Genomic DNA, 9,626 nt, shown 5'->3' with positions numbered 1-9,626 from the left:
GTTTAGTTTCAATTTTCAAGAAGTTTCTGATTAACATTAGTATGGGTTAGGTTAAGGTATGGACTACTAGACCCACCATAGGGTTACGGCCCAATAAATTCAGCCATATCTACATAATTTGGAAGATTTGTTTGAGTGTAGATACTGATATAATTTGCAACTAGAGGAATACATTGGTACTAACCATGAACCATAACTAAAATGTGGCGAGGGAAAAACTAGCATGGCCATATTCACTGCATCTAAAATGCAGGTTCCCAGCTTTCAGAAAAAAAGGGAGGAATGGTATGAGGTTCAATTTGAACATTTATTTTAGTCACTTAATCATTGATTAGATGAATGTATTCAAGTACACAGAGTGTTAAGCAACCATCTGTATATTTTAAATTACTTTTACTAATGCTTAAAACATTAGCAAAGTTATCAGTTGGAAAATTAGTGTGAATAATTGTTTACAGGCCATGTTTCATTTGACATGAACTTTTATGATTATGGTAAGCTATGTCAAGTCAAGTCAAAGACAATTGTATTGTCAATTTCTCTGTGTGTGTGATACAAACAGAGATCGAAATGCCGTTTCTCACAGTCCCAAAAAATAAATATATAAATATGTACACATACATACTCATACACACATATAAACATATAGCCTACACACATATAAGAGGTATGTCCATGCACTGCATGAGAGAAGGGAGCAAGTGTGAGAGTGAAGTGGTTCATATTATTAGTTCCACAAATGTATTAGCAAACATGCTAATCATAAATTACAATCAAATTGATATAAATGGGCTTTTATAAGAATATCAACATCAATATATCACAATGACAAGTAGCAAGCTAAGACACTCGATCCTTGTAATGTTAACGGATTTAAAAGTTCCCCAAGAATTTAAAAAGTCTCTCCAGAAAATGTTTCAGTGCAGCACAATTGTCTTGGAAGACTTTTTAATAACAGCTTTTAAGATACATACTGCAAAGATAATAAGTTCAAATGTAACAGCTAACTACTTAAAAATAAAACTTTATATAACTTAGTTATTATCTAAAATGTGATAGGGCGTTAAATTAGTCATGTGGACTAGGCGTGGTTTTGACTCAAACTGTTGTCGGGCAGAAGAAGAGTCGCTGCAGCAGCTTTGCTTTGTAGTGTGTCTGGCTAACCTTTTAGTTTTACTCATTTTAGATATGGTAAGTTTCAGCGACACGTTTATGTGCACAGCAATATACTACTAAAATTGTAACCATGCAATTGCTGTTTAATTGAATGCATGACTAAATAATCTAGCTAAATACCGTGCTAACAATAGTATTAGCTATCTAGCTAGTTAGCGACCTTCGCCTTGAGAACCCAAAAAGGCGCACTAGCTGCTAGTAGCTAACATTAGCTAGGGGCTAACACAGTTTAGCTCGCAACATTATCAATAACTTAGTCTATTATCATTTACTTTTTGTTGTCAATGCTGTTTTCTTAACTGTGTTGCTTCTCCATCGTCGGAAAGATCAAAATGTGCTTGTTAAAGTCAATTAAAGTTTAACATTTAGCTATCATAACAACGTAAACTACCGTTGTTATATGCCTGCCATCATTGCCGTGGCCATTTTAGCTTTCGTCTCACAAAAGTAAAAACAACAACACTTTGTTGATTTTTAGAACACGAAGGCATATATGGCCGATATTACTGCGGAAAATACATTACACAAGTTAATTTGGTTATTGCTAACGTTATAACTTTAATGTCCGACCAAAATGGGTAGCTTACCTTTTTTATCACGCGAAAGCAGCACTATATATATATATATATATATATATATATATATATATATATATATATATATATATATATATATATATATATATATATATATATAATTCAAGTGTTGTGCCATGTTCCTAACGTACAAGTCAATCATTACAACGTTGTTGTGTTGTAAGGATATCCACAAGCCCAGAAGCAGCAGCCAGACTTCTCCATCCAAGTTGTCAAATGGCTACATTCTCCCGAAGGGCAAGCTGACTCCCAACGCCGTGTTTGTTGGTGGAATTGACATGAAGGTAAGATCAGGTGCCTATTTAGTTCATATACAGTATAACGTTTCTACCTGGTAAAATGGAATAACTTGCCAAGTGTATCTCTATGTAAACTAGCTTTCCTACCTGCTTGCTGCTCAGACATAAACAACAATAAACATTAATTTGAACGTTTTATTCCACTGTAAATTGAAATGCCATACAGTAGCACATTTGAACGTGTCACCACTTACACCCCATGCTTTGAGTAAGATGTTGCATTAAGAGGGGAGTACAATTATATCTGTGCTTTAATAGTTTATTGTGTAACTTCACCTTGAACAGATTGGATGTAAATATACACTATTTTAGGTCTGCTGGGTGAAAACGATTGTACCACTGTCTTTGTGCACTTGAACTGCACATTGTGAACCAGTACACTGCTTTGCTTTTCTACAGTATTTTCCAGTAGTATCCAGTTTTTAATTTGCAATTGATTTTAACCTTCAGGTGGATGAAAATGAAATGCGTGACTTCTTTGCAAGATATGGTGCTGTGAAGGAAGTAAAAATTATCACATACCATGGAGGGATCTGCAAAGGGTGAGTTTCGCTGTATGGAGACCTTCATGTTCTCTTTATTTGTCAGTCAACGTGTGTGTGTGTGTGTGTGTGTGTGTGTGTGTGTGTGTGTGTGTGTGTGTGTGTGTGTGTGTGTGTGTGTGTGTGTGTGTGTGTGTGTGAACCCGGGGATTGTTTATTTGCAAATTATTTTTATGAATATTCATTAGTTTATTTCATGAGTTTCGATTTCTTTATTTTATATTGGTATTGAGTCAATGTTTTTATATATTTAATCTGAGTTGTTTTGTGTGTTCCTAGGTACGGGTTTGTGTACTTCAATGAAGATGTCAACATTCAGACAATCATTGAAGTGAGTGGATATCTTTCTATGGAACTGTCATCTCCACCTGAGCGTAATATCTCTTTGGTTCATGTTTTCTTTTTGTGTTTTTTTTTTTACCATAGCAACAGATTAGTTTTAAGGGCCGGAAACTCAAGCTGGGCCCTGCCATCATGAAAGAGAGGAGCTCCCGTATGTATTCTGATAAACTTCAGAACAACTTCATCAGATGTTTGTTTAGCAGTGAAAATATAAGATCTGGCTACTAAGCGCATGTTTTGTGCTGGTGTCTTGTTTTTTTATCTAGGGTCCACGCCATCCCGTCTTGTTGGCCCGGCTCCCTGGATGAGCCCCACTCAGTACTTCTACTGCTCCTGCTGCTCACCCATGGGAGGGGGTATTGCACAACCATCGCCCATCATCAGTGGAGGCAGCCCGTACAATCAGGTAACACAGACACACTTATTATCTCAGCATAGAATAAAGGAAGGAGAGGAATCTTATCAATTGAATTTTCAATTTACCAGAAAAGACATTGAAACAATTAAGTTGGCAATGGCATGATTAATGTCATTGCTAATAATATCCAAGTTGGATAATTATTCACACAATACCACTTGTGGAAAACAGAAGGAGTTATAGTAGCAATATTTGCACAGAAACTAACATGAGAAAGTTACTTATTGCTGTAGCCTTTCAAGATATTCAATATGTATTTTAACACCTGGAAACATCACTTTACTATATAAACATACTTCTCCGTACTGTGGTTTAAAAATGTTCCTTCTGCTTCTCTTTGCAGCCGTACTCCTACTCCAACTTTGGAGGGGTCATGATTCCACAGATGCCAATGAACTACGCACAGAACGCCTACGCCTACCAGGTACACACACACACACACACACACACACACACACACACACACACACACACACACACACACACACACACACACACACACACACACACACACTCTCTCTCAAACTAATTAGTCAACAGTATCCAATGCAGTGTCTCCGAGGCACTGCACATATGCCCCTGCATATAAGATGAAGGGTTCAGCCTGGCTTAGATCCACCTGTCCCTGCCTACTCCACACACCCCCCATCTCCTGTAGAGGCGAGTTTGTTGCCCGAGTGTTGCCCTCTGTTTCACTGCTGACCCCTCTCCCCCCCATACGCAGTACACTCCCCCTCACTGGATGGCAGACCAGACGACACAGCCTGTCAATCAGGTGACTACATTTAGTGGGAATAGGAGTAGATGACAGTATAATTAAGTTTCAAAGAAATGCAAATCACTTCTCATTTGTGAACATTGTGAGGCCAGTGGGATTAAAACATTGATGGAGCCTTTTCAAAAATCCACTGGATTAAGTTGAATGTTTTTCATTTGGGTAGTTTTTTAATTGTGTGTTTGTTGCAACAAATTGTCCTCAAAATTGCAATGTTCATGCAGGCCACTAGGTGGTGTTGTCTGGCCAGTGTTCGCATTGTGAAGAATGGACTTTATGCATCAACGCACTCCAGTTCTTACAGTAATAAAAGTCTGAAGTAACAATATTGTTTGTAATGTTATATTAATGTCTGTTTCCAGAGCTTTGTGGACTGCGGAGTCCAGACTATGATGACTGTGCTGTAGTCCACAGCTACTGCCAGGTAAAAAACACTACTTTAAACAAAGTGCAGTCATACCAGGGATACAGTAGGTAACAATGTGCCTTGGACGGCAAAGCGTCTGCAGGCTTGCACACCTTTTCTCAAGGAGGATGTTAATCAATGACTTTATGGTGTAGTGTTTTGTTGCAAAGATAAACCTGCATACTGTCAGCCTGCATGGTTGCCTATCCCTTTTTAGCTGCTTCACAATCACTTTGCTTCTTCTTCATCTATGATGTTTTGCAGTCATGCCCAGCTTTAGTCCTTTACTGTTCTGTCCTCAGTGTCCCTTCTCATTAATTTCTACAGGGACACACATGTGGTTAATAGTTTTTATCTGACTGACACAGCTATCCTGATTGGGTGTGAAGGAGGGAACCGTTCTTAGCTTGTGATGTAGTTTTCTGTCCTATGCTCCCTTAGAAGCACGCTACGGTGGCTACAGTCTGTCAAACTGCAGACAGGACGACATCTTGATGTTCCGGACGGCTGGAGGCAGCCCAACGCCTCGCACCGTTTCCTGAATGCCCTCCTCTCTCCTCCCTTCCCTCAATTTTTGAGACCCATTTTAACACCAGACTGCAGAAGCGCTCCACTTTAACTGTATTAGTTTGACCAATCACTTGGTATGGACCACTGTCAAACCGCTTTTAACCCACATGGATCACAGTGACAGTCGCACAGTAAGAGCAGAGCACCTTCACTGTACCGGCTAACATATGGGCTCACGTTCATCTTTCCTTTTTTTTTTTTTTTTTCCTTTGTTCGTTATCCCAAAGAAACAAAATTGAAAAGACTTTTAAGCTCACCCTTTTGTGCCTATTTATTTTTTATGTTTGTTTTTTATTTTGGAATTATTTTAAATGTTTGTTTAGTTGGGGCTTTTTTAGCCTGTGCAAGGGCTCTCTGTACATAAAAAGTATGTTTTTTTTATATATATATATATATATATATATATATATATATATATATATATATATATATTGTAACAATGTCTCTTGTTTCAGCATCGGAGTAGAATGCTACTTTCAATCCAGTTCAGGTCTAATGCTTCTCTGATTAAGAAATGTCATTAACTACAGTATAAAGGCACTTATACTGTAGTCTTCCATTAATTTCAAGCACTCACATTTTATTTTATGCTCTTCTGTTTAATTGGGTGTCGGTAGAGGCAATAAATGAACAACAATTTTGTCACATTCTAGCGCCTCATCAGTATCACTGATTTCTTGTCTTGATTAAACACCAGACCTTTTGAAGTTGAGTATCCACAGAGCATGTTGCAACACAATGATCATCTGTGTGGGGTTTCTAAACCGTCCCATCCTGTGACTTTGTGTTTCTCAAATGATTCCAGGGGTTCACACTCAAGGACAATCACTGCATCAATTCTATTTCCCATCGCTCGTCAATCAACTTGTATTTGGAAATATAAGTGGAAAGCAGTTTTAATCCGCTTTTTGAAAATGAAGGACATGATTTAAAGTAAGGTGCTCTCTGATTCACGTTCACTGTACACGGTTCACTTAACACTGGTACTTTCTCTCTTTGGGTTTTGATGTAGTCTCAGGTGATTTTTGCACAAAGTATTTTACTGTCGTATGAGTGAACAATGATTATTTTATATATACATATATATTGTTTTCAGTAAGTGCACTTCATTTGTTTTCCTTAAACTTTAAACACTAAAAGAGAAGCTTTGTATGCTTGGAGATGCACATTTGGTATTTGGTGCACATCACAGATTTTCTTTCCCTTGACCCAGTTCTGCTTAGTTTCATTGGGGCATTAAACTCGGGGTCTCCTGTGTGCCAACGTCTGATTGTATTGATGTTATTTGCAGTCGTTTGAATTGTTTCGTTCAGAGAGCCTAGGCACTGCACTGTTTAAGTTTGGTTAATTGTTGGCGTTCTTGTTTGCAGGTTTTTGGATGTTTAAAAAATAAATAAAAGTTAAAAGTGTGTTATTTAAGCTTGTACAGGTCTATGGTTTCTTTGCATAATTTCAAACACTGGTGGTGTATTTACGGTTTAGTGATTATGTTGGAGCGTGGCGCTTTCAGACTGCCCACCGCTGCCGCTCACAGCCTCCAGTAAGCCTGTCAGTGGCTGCTGGTTTTCAGTCAGGGTTGGATCTCCTGTCTTCCCTGGCAACAAGCCAGTCATCTCTCGGTCACAGAGCGTTTTGTTTTTGTCACAGTCTGGTGGTGTGACTGGGCTCCCCAGGGTGCTCTGTCCAGGCTGTGACCACCCAACAGCCCCACCCACATAGTACACCCCAGTCAGACGTTTCTGAATTATGGATAAGTCTAGATAGCTTCTTATGAAATATGAATTTTCCAAAGGAGACCATAACCTTCACAACATTGATGGAGACCAATATCCATGTGTGACCGAAACTGAACCAAAAACACCACTTTGACTATTTGTGTAAACATATCTGAACGTATATCTCTATGCTAGACTACTTTTGTATATTTCATCCTCACTTTTTTAAGTAATTGACAATCACTAGGGTACTTTTATTATTTAAAAAAACCCCACCATGATTCATATTGTTTCTCAAAGTGTTTCAGATTATCCAACGTGGAGAGCAGCGAGTGAGAAACAACAGGGAGGAGAGAGGATGTGTGTAAGGCTCCCTCTCTCCTCCTCCTCACACGCTGGTGACAGAGAGGTAGACGGGAGTGTTTATCATGAGCCGCCCGTGAGACTCAGCAGCAGTCAGTTGTATAGTTTCTTAATGGAGGATTCATGTTTTGTTCACATTGGATCCCCAGCATCTGACCTGATGTGTGTCTCATTCTAACAGCAGTGACGGGGACAGACATTACAGAGAGGAGAGGGGACGCACATCGACACACTCGAGTGTGAGGAAGCTTTCAGTCCAGCAGACACTTCGCGCAGACTGGGGACGACTGGATTGGTGAGTGGAACTCTTGGCTGTGAATTTACTTAAAAAAAAATTAAATCCTCATTTACTTATAAATATTGTTGACGTTTATGATTTATTGGCAACATTGAGTGACCGGAATTAAATTGAATATTTAAAAAAATAACATTTTTGTATCCATGTGAATGTTTCTCTATGTAGAATATGAGATTTCACAGCTTTGTTGAAACTTAAAAGAGAGTTAACGACATGTAGAAGCGGAAATGCCCTCCTAAAAGTAAAGGTCATGAGTCACGGAGAAGTCTTTGGAAACCTTTCACAATAAAACACTTGTGACAGAGAGAAATCCTCTTGGTTTAGACATTCAGTCGCTCGTTTGATTTGTGTGACGTTGTGTGCCATTTGTTATCCGTGGCGGAACGAAATGAATAAGCCCTCTGCTGCTCGCTGTCACAGGTAGAAGTGAACTCGAGATATGCGTGACGGAGTAAATGTCTCGAGCGCAGATGGAAGAGGGGGTTGATGTGCGTGTGTGTGGGCGCGCGCGCGAAAGATTCGGTGCGTAAGCAACCTGTCATGTATCATTTCCCGTTCACTAAACTACCGGCGTTAACGGGCAGCGTCAGCTAGCCACGTGTTGTGAGAGTGGGACACCCGCCTGTACAATAGGTGCCATGATTTCCATTATTCCCCTTTTAACATTGATTGATTACCTTGATTTGTCAGCATGAATGCCGAGTATGAAATGTAACGGCAAGGCGGAACAAAAACAAAAGAGGTAGAGAGGAGGGAAAAAAAGCAAAGTTAGATGAGAGGCGGTGTTTGTAAAATCAAGGTGGTGTAACAGAACACCGAGGGTGAGAAAACGAACTGCGCATTAAAAAAAACCGGGAGAGATACCAGGGTGAGTCGGGTCTGGAGCGAGAGTATCTTGGTAGCGTTGGAGGTGTGAGAACGAGAGAGCGGGAGTCAGGAATCTTGAGGATGTGTGAGGAAGTAAGTTAGGTGTGATGCTGCGTGACTAACGCCTGTCTCTGGAGCAGACCATGAGGAGCTGAACTCTGCTGATGACTTTCTGCCGCCCTGCAGAGAGGGAGACCCACTCGGCTCATTAAAACGTACAACATGTGGCTCATGCTCGGCAGTGTGTGTGGGCGTGTTTGTGTTTGTGTGGCTTTTTGCTACTGTATACCTGTGGGCAACTTTATTTTTGTCTGGAGGTTTGTCAGTGCTTGTGTGTACGTGATCTACACCTGAATGCTATGATATACATTCCCTCTGCCTTATGCAGTACATCTTTGCCATCACAATCTCTGTGTGTATGTGTGTGTGTGTGATGTATTTGGCTCAGAGAGCAGGCGACGCACAAATCCATCAGTTTGCGAGATCTTTGCTGCCTGACACACTTTTGTAGGCAAACTCATTTTTTTCCCTGAAAGATTGTTGAAAGTGTTGATCTGCATAATTCCTTTTATACAGTTTGAGTTTTATTGAGAGAATAGCAGCTGAGATGGCAGAGATTCACAGCATCACACGTACATGGTAATGTATGCGCCTTAAGTGCCACACCACACTGTGTTCTCACCACAGCAAACTTTTTTTTCCTTCTGCTCGTACTGTACTTGTCAGCCATTTTTGACAAACACTTCGTGTGAAACGGGGCCTTCTGAGGAAAATCAGACCCCCATTTTTGACAAAGCTCAGATGCTGACCAACAACTCTCATAGCCCGTGGCAGCATTCCCTAAAACAGTGGGGAGCTCCTGGCTCCAGGAAGCTGATTATTTTATAGTCACTGTTTTGGCTCATATCCTCGCTTAAAACCTCTGCAAGTCATTAGAAGGCTATTTAAATAAACGTGAACCTCCAGCGAGCAGAGGGATAAGCCTTGAGGGTGGCTGCGAGTAGTAATCCCCATGCATCACCTAGCAGGCTTAGTGCAAACTCTTTCTTTCTCATTCACACACGCACACAGGCAAAAGAAGAAAAAAAAAGATGGCCCATACACACTTGCCGAGAGACCGTGGCACGCTTACGCCACAGAATATGCTTTACAGTCGCACACAGACATTCAGGGATTTTGTACAAGGAATTAATAAACCCTTTTTAGGCTACAGGCGATGACACTGGCACATTTTGAATGCTGCTTGTGAAATCCAGGGT

At 40.1% G+C, this 9,626-nt stretch overlaps 1 protein-coding gene across 2 annotated transcripts; it reads left to right on the top strand.

The window, feature by feature from the left end:
* The first annotated feature begins 1,076 nt into the window (after positions 1–1,076).
* Positions 1,077–5,507, top strand: dazl (deleted in azoospermia-like). 2 transcript variants are annotated; one of them, XM_029443300.1, is made up of 10 exons: positions 1,077–1,191; positions 1,937–2,056; positions 2,522–2,613; positions 2,893–2,944; positions 3,040–3,106; positions 3,222–3,361; positions 3,717–3,797; positions 4,098–4,148; positions 4,511–4,572; positions 4,996–5,507. In XM_029443300.1, the coding sequence occupies exons 1-9, from the start codon at positions 1,189–1,191 to the stop codon at positions 4,553–4,555; spliced, it is 651 nt and encodes a 216-aa protein (XP_029299160.1). In that variant the 5' UTR covers positions 1,077–1,188; the 3' UTR covers positions 4,556–4,572; positions 4,996–5,507. The 2 variants fall into 2 exon arrangements, with proteins under 2 accessions (XP_029299160.1, XP_029299161.1); XM_029443301.1 differs by lacking the exon at positions 4,098–4,148 and having other exon boundaries at positions 4,996–5,505.
* The last annotated feature ends 4,119 nt before the right edge of the window (positions 5,508–9,626 follow it).

The sequence above is a fragment of the Cottoperca gobio genome, chromosome 11 (genome assembly GCF_900634415.1).
Source record: "Cottoperca gobio chromosome 11, fCotGob3.1, whole genome shotgun sequence".
Lineage (NCBI taxonomy): Eukaryota > Metazoa > Chordata > Actinopteri > Perciformes > Bovichtidae > Cottoperca > Cottoperca gobio.
The sequence above is the reverse complement of the archived record's forward strand: the minus strand, read 5'-3'. Positions and strand labels throughout refer to the sequence as shown.